A 15,666-nucleotide genomic window follows, 5' to 3' on the forward strand; every position below is an offset into this window, starting at 1 on the left:
AGCTGCAGCGCGCCTTTTTTTGTCGAACCGCTGTTCTCCAGTTTCCTAGGTTAGGGGAGAATACCGCCGAACAAAGCTGCCTAATCGCAGGGGTGAAATTGATTGTCGCAACATCGCCGTCGGAAGGGGACACTCAGTGCGCGCAGTCTGAGCCCACTCCAACAAAACCCTCCCGGGCTTGACAGAAACGTGAAAAAGGAAGAATGAAGGGCTGACGCGAGGAAGAGGGGCGTACCTTGCGGTGTGTCTCAATCGCAAAGGCCCTTTGCCCGCGCACGACATTCATCCAGCTAAACTGCATGTTTCATCCATTACGTAGCCCCATCGCATTCTTCAGTTACCTTGCACGAGTCTTGAGTGTGCACGTGCCCACGGCCGCTTGATCTCCCCTTTTCTAGGAGATGGAGCGGCCGTGGTCAGCCACCGCCGCGTGCACGTTGTTCTGCTTAACATACAAAGATCGTCTGTTCCCTTACGGGCCTGCATCGTACCAGTCTTCAACCATCAATGACCGGCGGTCCCTCTTTTTTTTTTCGCCGCGAGTTAGTGCGGACCACTTCTTGCTTCCCCGGCCGAGTCAATCTCCTCTGCTGAGAAGTACTCAGCCGGCCTATTATTCTCTGTGTTGCCACATGTCTCGCACAAAGGGACACAACGCATGCCTGTGTCGTCCCGTGCGCTGAGCTTACCTGAAGGCGCCGTGGCTTTCAGGGCTGCCCCCCTCCGCAATCATCCCTCAGCGGTTCGCACCCTTCAGGGGCTTCATTTTGTCACGGCCGGACTCGACTCCCTTTCCGCAGCGCGGAAAAAGAGTCGAGTCCGGCCGTGGTTTTGTGTAAACACCCTTGCGTAGGGCAGACATTGAGTCGTAAATGCTTCTACTAGTGGCACTTTCAAAGGATATGCAGCTTTGTTCGCAGGCGACGTACCAGGCATATATAGGCAGACCGGCGACGGCCGGAAAAATTTCGGGGGGGGCTGAAGCCCGGTCAGCCCCCCCCCTGGCTACGCCACTGCCACCGACTCCACTTCAAGCACCGACATGGAGATTCAACGAAAGAAACGACGGGCCATCCGATCACAGGTAACCCGCATCGTTAAAGAAATCGACGAATGCCTTGCGGCCAGCGCCGAGCCGACCGTCGACGCATTGAAGGCGATGCTGCAGCGCCTTGAAACAACCAGCCTCAAGCTGTCAGAAGTGGACGCGGCGATCGAGCGGTGCCTGACAGATGAGGACGCTGACGAAGAGTTCGAGCAGGTCTTGGAATATTCGGACAAGATCGCCAATTCCTTGGGCAGGCTCAAGCACAAGATCGAGACGCAGCGTCTTCCTCGTCAGGCGCAGGCTCCAAGTACGAGCAGCAACGAGCCTCAACCGCAGAAACCTTCAGCCCCAAAAGCGAAGCTGCCAAAATTAGAACTCATTCGGTTTGACGGCAAGCGGAAAAATTGGCAACCGTTTTGGGAACAATTCGAACAATCAGTGCACAAGAATGAGGACTTGACTGCAAGCGACCGATTTCACTACCTGAGGTCCCTGCTCACCGGAGATGCTGCGGCTGCTATTGCAGGACTCCCAGCGACTGCCCAGTGCTACAGCGACGCCGTCGATCTTCTACAGCAGCGTTTCGGCAGCCCAGCGGCGTTGATACAAGAGCACATGCAAGGCCTCATCGACGCGCAGCCGTTGACGTCGTCAAAGAATGTGCCCGCCCTGCGGCGTCTTTACGACAGGCTACAGGTGCACATGCGAGGACTCAAGTCGTTAGGTGTGGCGGACGAGTCGTACAGCGCAATGCTCTACCCCGTGCTGCTACGTGTGCTTCCAGCGGACATGATTTTGGATTATCACCGCCGGCAAGCCGAAGATAGTGACGGGACAAGCAGTGCAGCATCAGCGAACGGCGACTCTGCATCAACCGGCTCATCAGCATCATCTCAAGGGTCTCCACTCCGATCTCTCCTTCACTTCTACCGACGAGAGCTGGAGAGCCGTGAGAGGGCAGCGGAAAGCCGACCCGACGACAACCACGGTAAGCCCCCGCCTCCTTTTCGCAAGCATCACGCGGCATCAGACAAGGCCCCCCCTAGAACCCCAACGGTAGCGGCCTTGCACGGGACGTCGTCCGACACACAGTGCTTACTTTGTCAATCGAAGGCACACGACACTCCCGACTGCAACGCAAAAATAGACCTGAGGGAAAAGAAGGCCATACTAACATCGAAAGGCAGGTGCTTCCGCTGCACCAAGCGCGGACACCTTGCAAAGCGTTGTAGGGCAAGCATCGAATGCAAAGCTTGCAAACGACGACACGCAACGACGATGTGCGACCCGGAGTTCTTGAGAAAAATGCATGCGCATGGCGAAGAAACGAAGGTGAAGGAGGTGTTTAACGCTCCCATCTCTCTGCATGCATCCGAGAACACAACCGATCGCCCCTCCGTACTCATGCCGACTGTGACAGCGTGGAGCAGTGGACAGAACACAAAGAGTATCACAAGAATTCTTTTCGACAGCGGCAGCCAACGATCGTTTATTACGGAGGAGCTGTCTCAGAGACTCGGCTGTCGGCCGCTCCGCACGGAGAAACTCTCGATTGGAGTGTTTGGAGGGCAGAGCGACGCACGAACATTCCGGGTGGTTGAGGTTCGCCTCATCAGCAGGCATAATGCAAACACGGAAAGGGTAATTGAGGCGCTGAAACACCCTCAATCTGCGAGCAACAAATTCCCTGCCCTGACGACGAAATTCGCAAGTCGCTAGAAGAACTTCGCTGCCCACTCGGTGACGACACAACAGTACTAACGAACGCGAACACCGGAATCCTTGTTGGCTCTGATTATTATTGGGAGTGCATTACGGGCTCTGTAAGAAAGCTGCAAAACAAACTCATGGCAGTGGAGACAAGATTCGGTTGGGCAGTTCAGGGTCAGACTTCGACAACATGTCAGCTGGTTAACTGTGCCCACGCGATCGTCCTACGTACGACAGTAGCCGACCAAGAAACAGCGCCAATTTTGAGGCAGTTTTGGGAGCTAGAGGGCATCGGTGTGTCGGAAACAACACAAAACCCCTCGAACTGTCAGGTTAAGGACGAATTCAAGAACAACCTCGAGACAGTTAACGGCCGCTACCAGGTGAAGCTGCCGTGGAAGAATAACGTAGAGTTGGCAGACAACCGCGCAGTAGCAGAGAAACGATTTCGTTCCCTGACAAAAAGGCTCAACAGGGCCCCGGAACTCATGGAAAGATACCACACCGAGATGCGGCGACTGATTGACGATGGCGTAGCAGAGGAAGCGCCCACTGATCCACACAACGGCAATCAGCGTACCTATTACATGCCGCACCAACCTGTTCTGCGAGACAACAGCACGACAACCAAGCTCAGAATCGTGTTCGACGCGTCATCGCACAGTACGGACGCAAACTCGCTGAACGACAACTTGGACAGTGGGCCAAATCTAAATCCAGACCTCGTGCGCCTGCTACTAAATTTCCGAAGCCACCCAGTCGCACTCGTCGCTGATGCGGAAAAGGCGTTTCTGCAGATAAGTGTCGCCCCTGAAGACCGCGATGCGCTTAGATTTTTGTGGTTTGCTCGTAAGCCCGAAATTGGCAAGCCCTTGCCGGAAATCGCTGCATACAGGATGACGCGAGTGCCATTCGGGACAACGTCAAGCCCTTTCCTTTTGGCGGCAACGCTGCAGTGCCACCTTGAGAAAATGGAGCAGCAATACCCAGAAACAGCGAAGATGCTGAAAAACTGCATCTACGTCGATGACGTGCTGTGCGGCGCCTCCAGCGAAGAGGAAGCGGTAAAGGTGTACGGCGAGGTTAACCGCATTTTCGCTGCAGCGTCGATGCGCCTGCACAAGTGGGGGTCTAACAGTAGCCAAATGAGAGAACTTTTCGCGCAGGACAGCCTCAACGAAGTACCTCTTGGTCAACCCGCCAACCTGCTAAAGGTTCTCGGCCTTACGTGGTTACCTAACGAAGACCTCCTAACCTTTGCTCCAGATCCTGTCATCGAATTTTCTGCGGAACAAAGAAACACGAAACGCTTCGTCCTACAGACAAGCGCTCGGCTGTACGACCCACTTGGTTTCCTGTCAACTTTCACAGTGAGGGCAAAAACACTCTTCCAGGAAATTTGGAAGGCAAACATCGCCTGGGATGACCCCTTACCCGACCATCTACTGAACGAATGGACGAAGTGGTGCCAGGAGCTACCTTTGCTCAGTGAGATGAGCATTCCCCGAACGTACGAGGGAAATATCGGAGGGAACCCTGTGCACCGCACACTACACGTGTTTTGCGACGCCAGCCAGAAGGCGTACGGTGCGGCTGCATACCTGTGCACAGAGAGCAGCACAGGAGAACGAACCTGCACCCTGATCATGGCCAAATGCCGCGTGGCACCAGTGAAGCCCATCACATTGGCAAGGCTGGAGCTGATGGGAGCCTTGATGGCATCTCGACTTTGCCAATTCATCGGGTCAAGCCTCAAGCTTCATATCGACAGCATCCACTTGTGGACGGACTCGATGATCACCCTTCACTGGATCCGAGGTGACGCGGCAAGGTGGAAGGAGTTCGTAAAGAACCGGGTTGCAGAGATCCAACAAAACACGGACGTCGCACAGTGGAGGCATTGCCCAGGCAAAGGTAATCCCGCCGATCTCATGACGAGGGGCATGACCGCGGCTAGCCTAAAATCGAGCGACATGTGGTGGCACGGTCCATCATGGATAAGACATCAGGAGGAAGTATGGCCGTCCGAGGAGCGTCCGTCTGGTTTCACGCCTGAAGAGTTGGAAACGAAAAAGGAAGTGAATGTAGCGACAACGACTTGCGAGGAACAACCCGATCTCCTGAAGTTGACGCGTTTCAGTTCGGCGACAAAGGTGAATCGCGTGACGGGTTGGGTTATGCGCTTTCTGCATAACCTGCGAAGCAAGGAAAAGACTTCCGGTCCATTGACGGCAGCCGAGATTGAACGAGCCGAAGAGTACTGGCTGAAGAAAGCTCAACAAACGGCCTTTTCGGACGAAATACGCCGCACGACACAGCGTATGAAGCTTTCAAACGACTCTTCGTTGAAGGACTTTAACTTGTTTACAGACGAAAAGGGCCTGCTCAGAATACGCGGCCGACTCTGCTCTGCGAACAAGACGAGGGATGAGCGCCACCCGATCGTGATGCCCAAGGAGCACCGATACACAGTCCTGCTGGTAAATCGAGCACATTTGCAACTCCTACACGCGGGCGCCAGAGACACACTCGTGCAGCTGCGCGAACGATACTGGATTGTGCGTGGACGCCAACTCGTGAAAAGTGTGGTGCGATCTTGTGCTGTGTGCCGGCGGTACAGTGCTTCCCACATCGAGGCAGACACCGGACTCCTTCCCCCCGAACGGACCACCAAAGCAGAGCCCTTTGAGGTTGTCGGCATTGACTTTGCCGGCCCCCTTTTTGTGAACGAGAAGGACAAGATGGTGAAAGTGTATATAGTGTTGTTTACCTGTGCCGTGACGCGAGCAGTGCATTTGGAACTCGTTACGGACATGAGCACAGGAACTTTCATCCAAGCCTTTCGTCGCTTTGTGTCACGCAGGGGGTTATGCCGAGTAGTTTACTCGGACAATGCCTTGACTTTCAAACGCGCCTCTAAAGACATGGGCAATCTTTGGAAGGCCCTGCGGCACCCCGATTCCCAGAGCTACTTCTCCAACTCGGGCATTGAGTGGAAGTTTATTGCTGAACGAGCGCCGTGGTGGGGAGGGTTCTATGAGAGAATGGTTCGAAGTGTAAAATTGGCCCTAAAGAAGACCATCGGCCGGCAGACCCTTGGCTTTGTCGAGCTGTCAACGGTGCTCGCCGAGGTCGAAGCAGTCATAAATTCTAGGCCCCTCACTTACACTTACGACGACCCTAACGATGGTGCCCCCCTCACACCAGCCTGCTTCTTGGCCGGAAGACGCCTAACCACACTGCCACTGCACGAGGAAAAATTCGTGGAAAGCTCTGCGACCTCGCTCCGACTGCTCTGGCAAAAACGAAAGCAGATCCTGCATCTGTTCTGGAATGTGTGGCGAAAAGAATACTTGGGGCAGCTTCGCTCGGCCTACGCCTCGAAGAAAACGAAAGGAGGGGTCCCTGGGGTCGGCGACGTGGTGTTAATACGGGAGGACCGCCCGCGGCTGCTCTGGAAGACCGGCATCGTGACAGCAGTGTTTCCCGGCCGAGACGGCAAAATCCGCTCTTGTGAGGTCAGGGTGCCGCAGGGAAAAACAGTAAAGCGACCGGTTCAGCTCCTGTTCCCATTGGAAACAACATAACGTAGAATGAGCCCTGTCTCATTGCGGGGGGGAGTGTTAGAACTGTGCGCGGACCTTCCGTCCAGTCGTGGAGAGAGCCCACAGAGGGACGACAGAACGGCCGGGCGCAGGAAAGGAAAAGCCATTAAGAGGCGCCTCTGGCCGTAACGGGACACCACGACTGGAGGGAGGGGCCGCTCGCGGAATTCGGGGAAGCGAGGGAGCGGCCCGGCTCTTGGTGACCGCGAAAGCGGAAAGCAAGGGGAACGACTCGGAGGGGCCCACGGACGAGCATCGTTTCGGCGACTGCTCGAATTGGCTCCAACGAGAAGTGAATAAACAGTTTGACGAACGAAATATTGAAGTGCTTCTTCTGGGTTAATTCAAAAACCTGCAACGACAGGAGAAGTATTCTCTTACAACACAACAAGGGGTACAGAAAGTAGGAGTTGGGTGCTCGAGGCGGGGCCTGCCCCCGTCTGTTCGGCTGCCGTATGACCTCAGCGAGCCCCGTCATCTCTCCAGCTGCCCAAGGATCCTTCCTCCCAGTACCCACCGCTCCCTCTTTCCCCCTCATGGCGCAGGTACATTCCTGGCAACAGTGAAGGCTGTTCATCAACATCATTTCACGCATCATTCTCAGATTTCCGCTGCTGTTGTTGTTTATCCTTCATTTCGCTCTTTGTTGGATTTTATCGCCGAGATTCGTATACCCGAAACGCGAACATTCAAGGCGAGGAGGGCACAATTGCGTATTTTATTAAATGACTATTTTATTTCACATCTCATTCACTAGGATACACTGCTGTTGTCTTTTCTTGTAATCTTTCTTCGCTTTTATGACCCAGCTTTCTAAGAGTCCGCTGAGTTGTCACTTGGGTTGCTGGACTAAGGAACCCCACCAGTTTCTATAAATAAAGCTCACCATATACAGCCACGACGAGAATGAATGAATGAATGAATGAATGTGAAAGCTTTATTTTATGATTTCACGCCGGTATAGGTCCTCTCTGTTTGGGGGACTCCTAGGTTGGCTGTCGTGGCTTCCTAGGCGGCCGCGTAGTCCTGTGCGGCCTGGATCGAGTCAGTGTCGGGGGCTTGTTGGTCTCCTTTCCGATGGGGCATCTTCAACGTGAGAACATGTACACTTATACGCAAATGGGCCGCACGAGGAAATCCTTTGTTTCGAACAGCAGTCGTTAACAACATCAGACACTGACTACAAACTTGCACAGCTCTTCCTCAATGGTTGCCTTCTCGGGCGATGTTCACCGGGGGGTTATTTTTGCCCGAGCACCTCTCCTCTGCGTCGGAAGTACACACAGAAGCGAAACGAGCAGGTACAAAGCCCGTCATGCCCTCATCACTGGAGAGCATGTCGTGTGCGCCGTCACCATTGAAATACGGATCCTGTTTGGTTTTTACCAGTTGGAAAAGGCTCATGTGAAAGCAATTACTGCGGCGATCCTTACGCTCGGACTGGCTTTCTCAGGCTCTGCGCAGTGACTAAATTTTTCTTCAAGCTTGGCCTCAGCATTTCTTAAATTAGTTAGAGAGGTAAGTTTGTGGTCTCCCTTCTGGCCGTTCTCGCCATGGGGGTGATGCGGGCTCTGCCGTGCGCCACGACGCACGTCCAACGGCGTCGTTTTCCGGCTGCGCGGGAGAACAACGGGTGAAGTTTCTTTTCCTCCACTGTGACTCCCCTGACGGGAGGAAGTGCGAGAGAGCGAGAGAGCAGTCGAATGCGCGTGTATGCAGGAAGCTCGCGCCACGGGCGTCACGACGGCGCGCTCACGCTTCCAGGCGGCGCGCATAGTGCTCACGCTCGGGTGGCTGACCCAAACACAAGCGATCCGACCGACCTTCCCGGCAGCCGACGAGAGCCGCAAGAACGCCGCGCTCACTTTCTCTCCGCTCCGCGAGAGAGCAGGAAGAGCACGCCGGGCCGTCGCACCTTTGCCGCCTCAAGGTCGCCGATAATCGCGCTAATCGCCACCATAGCGGCAGACCTATCCGTTGCCGCATTCTCCGCAGAGATGGGCGAGCACGCAGCGGTGCTCTCTAAAAATACCCGGGGGTAGCGCGCTCCTACGCCTGCTGTACACGCGTCGGGAAGCGTTCAAGACGGAGGAACCCCCCATCGGGGGTGCCGCAGACAGGAGTGAGCGGCAGCTGTTCACCCGTGTGTATATGCGACGCGAATATTCATCACGAAAAGGAAGCGAAAGCGATGGCCAGCACTTGAAGGAGATCCCCCCCTCAGACGAGAATAGTGAGGACATGAAGTGGCTTTTGTCCAACCCTTCTCTTTCTCTCTCTCTCTCTCTGATATTCAGAGCCCGCGGCGCCTTTGGTGGTCCTCTCGATTTGACCAGCTGTGGCGGTGCGCCACCACTCGTTTGTACGTTTTTGTTGCCTATTTTCTTTCTCCCCGAGAACCTGGCGTTTCTTTTTACGGTTAAAACGAAGATGCGCTTCTGTCGAGGTGAATGAGCGTTCTTTACGGCGGCCGAGTCGTGTTTTCGCGGCTGAGTCGTGCCGAGTTCGTGTTTTCGCTTTCCTCGCACTCGTCGTGGTGGACGAAAATAAAGGGTTTTTTATTTGAAGGTCGCTGACACACAGGACTTACCCGAACTCATACCGTTTGAAAGCAGATCGTTCTTTGAGTGGGGCCCTCTGCTTTAGCAACCGACCCCCCTCCCCCATTTTCCCGCCCTTTATTCGTGTTCTCAACGATACAAAGGAAAGCGTTAGTTGAGAGAGGCCCGAATCACGGCTGCTCGACGAAATGATACACTGTCAGTAACACTTAAGACCGCTTTTCGCGATAGCGAGTTTTGCCCGTCTCAGGATAAATGCAAGTTTTATTTTGCGCACATTTGCATCAGGTATTCAACCAGTCATATTCTTTGGTAAAAACCGTACGAATTGAAAATGTCTGTGGAGTACAAAGTAATGGTTAAGGGCGAATGAAGCAAAAGCAACAAGAAGAAATATTAAAACTTTACCTTGGGAATTTTCGCGACCTATTCCAAAAAAAAAAAAGAATTACTTATTCCGTCTTCAAAGCGTTCCCGCCATTGGTCTAACGTTATGCTAACAATACGTCGGTAGTTGCCCTTAGACTAAAGGTTTGTTGCGGGGAAAGTATGCACCAAGAACGGGTATGCGAACGCAGCTTACACCCCACTCGGTTTACATAAGCGGTTTACATAAACACGCGGTTTACATACATTCTTACTTAGCATTATACGAATTGCGCTGATCGTATCATGCGTTGAATTGCTCTGTGGTCGTGATGACACGAAAAATCTTCTCCACTTAATTTCGTTTGATCCTGTACACGCCCGTAACCTTCATGAGCTTTTAACTCTACGCCTCTCCCCCGCAACTGAAGATCATACTACAGTAGCCGACCATTTTTTCGGACTCCAGAAATTCGGACTTGCTAGATATTCCGGACTTTTCCGAGAAACCGCCAGTTGTCCCATAGGAGTTATGTTTTGAACAAGGGATATTTCGGACAAAAACAGAGCCATAATTCTGCATGTATACTCCGTGGCGGAAACAATCTCGAAAGCCGGAAACAGGTCATACGTGGCCTTCTTTTTTTTTTTTTTTTTGAGACACCACATTTTTCTACGATGTTTGCGAAGAAAGTGCGACACTTGCAGAGATGCAAGCAGACGTTCTTACGCGAAGGGGGAATTTGAAACAAAGAACCATCCGCGACTTCTTCAGGCCTATTTGAATGAAATAAAGTTCGTTTTTGCGAATCGCGGATTTTTCGGACAGCTCTTTTATTCGTACTATTTTTCGTTCCCCTCCAGTTAAAAAAAAAATCGGTCGGCTACTGTAGTCCCGCCTCTTGCGATACCGCTTCTCTAGAAGTAATCACCCAGTACGCACTTTGAAGACGGTCTTTACAAACTGGTGTAGCTGTCTCGCCGACTCTTCAAGACTGACCATATCTATCCACGCTCAATGTCTGAGTGCGTTTTAGCGCGCAGCACTTAAGCGCCCACTCCTGCGCTTTTACGGTGCCGTCTTCATTCGTGGTTACCGAGCGAACTAAGGGGTCACCAAAGACAAACAAGGTAGAACGAGTAGGAAAGCGGTGGAGGAAAGTATGAAGAAATTATGAGGGGGTGGGGGCGGTATGCCGAGATGGCGCGAGACATTCTCTCGGGTGGCGACGTACTACGAGATAACAGAGTGAACGATGAGGTTACCGAAGACAGAGCGAGCAGAAAAGCGGAGGATGAATGTATGGCGAAAGGCGCCAGACGTGGTCCCCCGCGGCGACGCGCTACGAGACAACGCCGGAGTATATCGCGCACCTTAATTCGCACGTTCGCTGAAGCGGCGATCACTTCGTAAGACGCAGTAGCTGTGTGCCGTTACCCAGAAGATTGGAGTTCATCCTTCGCCCAAATATCGTATCGTAAAAATTGACAGTAAAAGTTTTTAGAGGCACTGACTGATTTTACTGTGTGCATCTTTTGGACAGGACCCCAAGACTGGAACTGTTCCCATTGTGTGAATTTTAAGCCCCCCCTCCTCCCCCCCACTCCCCTAAATTATTGCTTTGCCTCATGCCTTATGGCCTCTTGTTTTAATAAAGCGCTTCACTCACTCACTCTTTGTTGGAGAGCAAAACGCTTTCCGTGTATGCAAAAATATTGATCTCAGTGTAAATCGTGAAAATATCGGTGTAAATCTCAGACATAAATAAATAAGTATGTCTGAGAACCACGTTGCAGTGTGAAGGATTTATGTCGTGTTGCCAGGGCGTTGCCGGGCAATTTTCGCTTACGTCGTTAGGCAGCGCCAGGCAATCTGAATTGTCCGACAGCGAAAGGGTGGGACCCGTTCGTCACTATAACCTTGATTCTACTTGTTCGATCGGAAATGTTCTTAAGTTGATTGGATGTACCCAGAAACGACCGCACTCGGAGATAAATTGCACGCTGGCAAAACGTCGCACCATTCGATTCGCCGTCTCTCGACTGCATGCACGCCATTCTGTTAACTTCTTCGACGCCAGAGCTTCCTTGCAGTTTACCGCGGAGCACAACTTCGCGCCAAAATCTTTATTGAGTAGGAGAATCTTGCGTGTTCCTGACTACGTGGCAGCATGAAGAACCGGTTCTGGTTTCTGTGTGGTGCTTATCTTGTCTTCGAGGGGTGCGCCGCCTGAGTTTCACCGAGAAAAGTGCCTCGGGCGCTTTTACAAAAGGCTCACGGCTGGTGGGGCAGTGTCTGCTTTGTTAGCCGAAGCGCAAAATTTTTCTCAGATTATAAATTTAAAATACTTCGTCCCTTTGCCGCGAGTTACCTCAATCCCTATTACTGACCTATTTCTAAAGAGACTTTGCAACATTTTTCTCAGCTCTTCTCTAAATCTTAAAGGTTTTCAGACTGTAGTCAATAAACACAATCAATACTTACAATTAGGGGTCACGAAGTACCGCAGCCAAAAATTACTGATCTATGTCCATCAGATAACCTAGAAACTTGCTCAAAACTTTTTTCCCCTGTTTTCCGCATAAAAGGCAAACCGAGCAGCAGTGTCTTGTTCAAGTGTTCGTGCCACCCCATTCATGGTTAGGTTAAACAAAATTGGAGCTAAGATGGAGCCTTGTGGGACACCGCGATCTAAATTGAAAGTGGACGGCCAGCGTATGGAAGCATTTAGTCCAATGGGTCGGTGCTGAAGGAAATTTCGTACCCAATTTTGAGCGTTTCGACTGGGGAACGCACTAGACAATTCATGCAATATGCCCGATTGACTAACGTTATTGAAAGCTTTGTGAATGTCCAGTGCAATCGCATAATCTGGCAAATCCATGCGAGCAGTTCTGTTAATGACGCGACGTAGGAGCCATAGAACATCTTGAGCAGTCCTCCCCAAGGCAAGGCTATCGGCTCATGGGACTATATGGACAGTAAATTCGTCCCCACTCGTTACCAATTGTCCCTTCCGCCCTGGGAGCACCCTGCAATTGGCCTCCCTCGGCGTCGCCCTATACCTCGGCTGCAGGTGAGAGCACGCGAGTTATACGTTCGCACTATCCAGAACGACAAGATGGAGACCGAAGTTGACATCTTCACGGACGACGCCATGCGCGTCAATGAGGCTGCGATTGCATGGACATCTTCGGACGTCCCCTTGATAAATGGTTCCCGGAAGATCTCCAATGCATATGGCCTAGCTGAAGAAGTTGAACTTATGGGTGTCCTGGGCGCTGTCCATTCCATCCGCGACCATTGTGACTCACTCTCATCCCGGAAATTTCGCATCGTTACGGATTCTCACGTCGCCCTTAAAAAATTAAACTAAACATTTTCACCTAATTATACGACCACGAATATACTACATGCCATCCGATACCTTCAACTGGAAGGCATCGCCATCCGTATCGACAGGTCCCCGGGACACGCCTGGGGCACATGGCAAACACGTGGCTCACACCGCCGCCCGGGTGAGACTTGACACACCTCCAGTGGTTTCCAGTGCCCCATTGCAACACCTACCACGACCAGACTGGCAACTTTACCTGTGGAAATTCAAGGCAGAGAGTCGCAAGAGGCTTCACGATACCACCCCGGTGGGTGTACTGGGCCCGCTCAAGACGCTCACACGCTCGGGGGAGGTGGTAGCTAATAAGATTTATGCTAACACGGCCATAACCCCTCATGTACTACATAAATGAACCCACGGAGCCAGCTCGCACATCCAACGCTGCCCGTATTGTGACGAGAAGGGCATCCCTAACCAATATCATTTGATATGGCACTGTGCACACTTCAAGGCCGGTCGCGAGCCACTATTGGACCTCGGTTCTCCATCCTGGGATGAAGAAGCGCATCTGCAACGCGTTCGAGAGGACCCCTCAGTGCTTGAGAAAGTTATTGAATACGCACTGACCAGTGGTCTCTACAAGTTGGTATAATAACCTGGACCGATACCTACAAAAAATCGTCGCACCTATCTCTTCACGACATTTGCGAACTATACTTGCGAACTATACTTGCGAACTATTGCGAACAAGTTAAGAACAGCAACAGCTCATGTACGGCATCACTCCGCCTAAGCGACGGACCCGGATGTCAACGGGCGCACGCGTTTTGAAAGGGGTTTGCTATGAATGCGTGATATCGCCTGCCTTGTCTCACGCAGTTTGTTTGTCGTCGCTGGAGTCGTCTATAAGCATATTAAGTCCAAAAAATCACGGGAACGGCTCACGCCATGTTCAAAATATTCACAGTAACGCCTTACTTGCGCCGCGCGGAGTAACATCCGGCTACGGTGATGAGGCACAGCGGCAACTTCCGTTGCCGTTCTTAAGTTGTAACCGAGTAAACATGTTCACGGTCTTTAAAATGCTATCCACCATTTCAAGTGATTGAAGCTCGAACAGTGTTCTTTTTTCGATTATTCCCTCCCTTCCTTCGTGTCCCTCTCCTTCCACAACTTGGAATTCATGCCCCCTCTGATAATAAAGGCATTCCTCCTCCTCCTCCTCTCTTTTCGGTATAACGACGTCATAACAGCAATGTAGCGGTCATTGGCGGATTTCCTTTCAGTTGCAGAAATAAACGCATCCGGTAGCCACTCTAAAAATATCGCCACAAAAGCAAAGCAGAAACTGAAGGTGGGTCTGATGCGACGAGCAAATAACCCACTATCGCTTTGTGCTGGCGATAACGATTGATTTCGCAATGATTCCAGACCAGAAAGAAAGGGTGAAAGCGGTTATCGAAAGTGCTGCATAGTCCCTTTAATTAGCTTTTACCTGACACGTTCGCGGCAAGTATACCGCGAAGAATTTTGGACGCGGAAATTATGTTGTCGATAAGTTCGGGCTAAATGCTATCCATGTCATCGCCAAATGTTATTGGTCGATTAGGACTGGGTCCAGTGCAGCATCTTCATTTTTTGGGGTGGGATAGGTGTTCCTTGTGCCTGTACATGGCGCATGGTACGCATAGACGTGTGTGCATACGCCTGTGACGGGTGCGTGTGACAGGTTAATGCATGTGTGCGCGTCTTAATTTTCCAGCAGGCCTTCAAAAAAGAAAAAAAAAAGAAAACACCAGTGTGGAAGATTGATTGCACAGGATAAGGGCAAAACAAGAACTTAAGCTTTTCTTCCTTCAATGAAAGAGATTTAACAAGTTTTCAACGATATCAACACCAGTTCGCACTTGTAGAAATAACAGAAGACTCACGTGAAAGAAGATAAGAATACAGTATCGGGAAAAGGGCCTCGGAAGTGGGCGCTACGAACAGCAACTGAAGCGTGCTGTTCAAAACATAAAGGCTGGAGAGTGCCGCGGATTCACTAGCTGCAGCATCTCTCGAAAGTGTCACGCCCAGACGTGACATGGGGTATTCTCTACACGCGAAAGCCCCTCCCCCCCCCCCCCTCCCCCTTCCTCCTAAAAGAGAAATTTTACCGGTCGGAGAGGAGGGCAGGTGGCAGGGAAGGGCAGGTAACATATCGATATGCAGCCCCTCAGCCCCCCATGTGGACGCTGAAGAAGCAGCTCGCTTCATTAAGTGGCTTCAATAAGTGGAGCTCGCTTCACACGAACACCACAAAGGCCTTCCAACAAACCGCTTCCTCCCAAACTCCGTACACGGAGCAGGAAAGAAGCGCATGCATGGAGAATTTCTGCAGCACCATGCTGATGCCTGTTTATATGCGGATTGTGGAATTAGTTTTTGAATAAGTGCCGAATTATTTTCTCCCTAAAGTGTCCGCTTATGTTGGCAGGTTCAGGGACCTACGAATCCGTGCAACGTCCGATGCTCTGTGTGAGATCTGTCATGGCCCACGACGAAACATACTCTGCCTGATTTAACTGACTGGTTTACGGGAGTACGAACGGGGGCCTAGTCACCCGGTGCAATCACTAGAAAAGTGTGCCGCTTTGACTGCATTTCGCAATGCTAGCAGTCAGGCAGGAAGCGCCTCAAATATCCTCTTTTCCCTAGCCACTCACGCCACATTTCGCGCCCTCAGCGCTATTTTTTACTACGTGAGCCTGAATTACGCATTACTTGATCCACTTGGCGAAACAAGTGGCGTCCGCAGAGCCGTGTCGCCGAAAAGACTTGGAAGAGCTTTTCATGAAACTTCCCTGCATGTATTCCGAAACTCCTCATCGATATTTCCATTAACTGCGATGCCCTAGAAACATACCCACGCTGGTGGATTGGATTGGCCAGTAACGATGACTCAGTGGCTCACCGCCTGCAGAGAAAGAGAGAGGGAGAGAGAGAGAGAGATAATGTTTATTGAAAAGGAGACGAGGTCGGCCGGAGAAAATGAT

At 51.8% G+C, this 15,666-nt stretch overlaps 1 protein-coding gene across 1 annotated transcript; it reads left to right on the top strand.

Annotated features, from left to right (window-relative positions):
- Positions 1-1,042: 1,042 nt before the first annotated feature.
- LOC144175312 (uncharacterized) lies at positions 1,043-6,929 on the top strand. The gene is made up of 3 exons (XM_077704394.1): positions 1,043-2,036; positions 4,130-6,276; positions 6,909-6,929. The coding sequence occupies exons 1-3, from the start codon at positions 1,043-1,045 to the stop codon at positions 6,927-6,929; spliced, it is 3,162 nt and encodes a 1,053-aa protein (XP_077560520.1).
- The last annotated feature ends 8,737 nt before the right edge of the window (positions 6,930-15,666 follow it).

This window comes from Haemaphysalis longicornis, unplaced genomic scaffold (assembly GCF_048455015.1).
Source record: "Haemaphysalis longicornis isolate Haplotype H1 unplaced genomic scaffold, Haemaphysalis longicornis Haplotype H1 scaffold_3, whole genome shotgun sequence".
NCBI classification, from domain to species: Eukaryota; Metazoa; Arthropoda; class Arachnida; order Ixodida; family Ixodidae; genus Haemaphysalis; species Haemaphysalis longicornis.

What these genes read in the sequence shown, in the direction of transcription:
- LOC144175312 (XM_077704394.1), top strand. Translation starts at nt 1,043, where the DNA reads ATGGAGATTCAACGAAAGAAACGACGGGCCATCCGATCACAGGTAACC. An exon ending in CCGACCCGACGACAACCACG is followed by an intron (nt 2,037 to 4,129) that starts GTAAGCCCCCGC and finishes CAACTTTCACAG; the next exon opens with TGAGGGCAAAAACACTCTTC. An exon ending in GCAAAATCCGCTCTTGTGAG is followed by an intron (nt 6,277 to 6,908) that starts GTCAGGGTGCCG and finishes CTCATGGCGCAG; the next exon opens with GTACATTCCTGGCAACAGTG.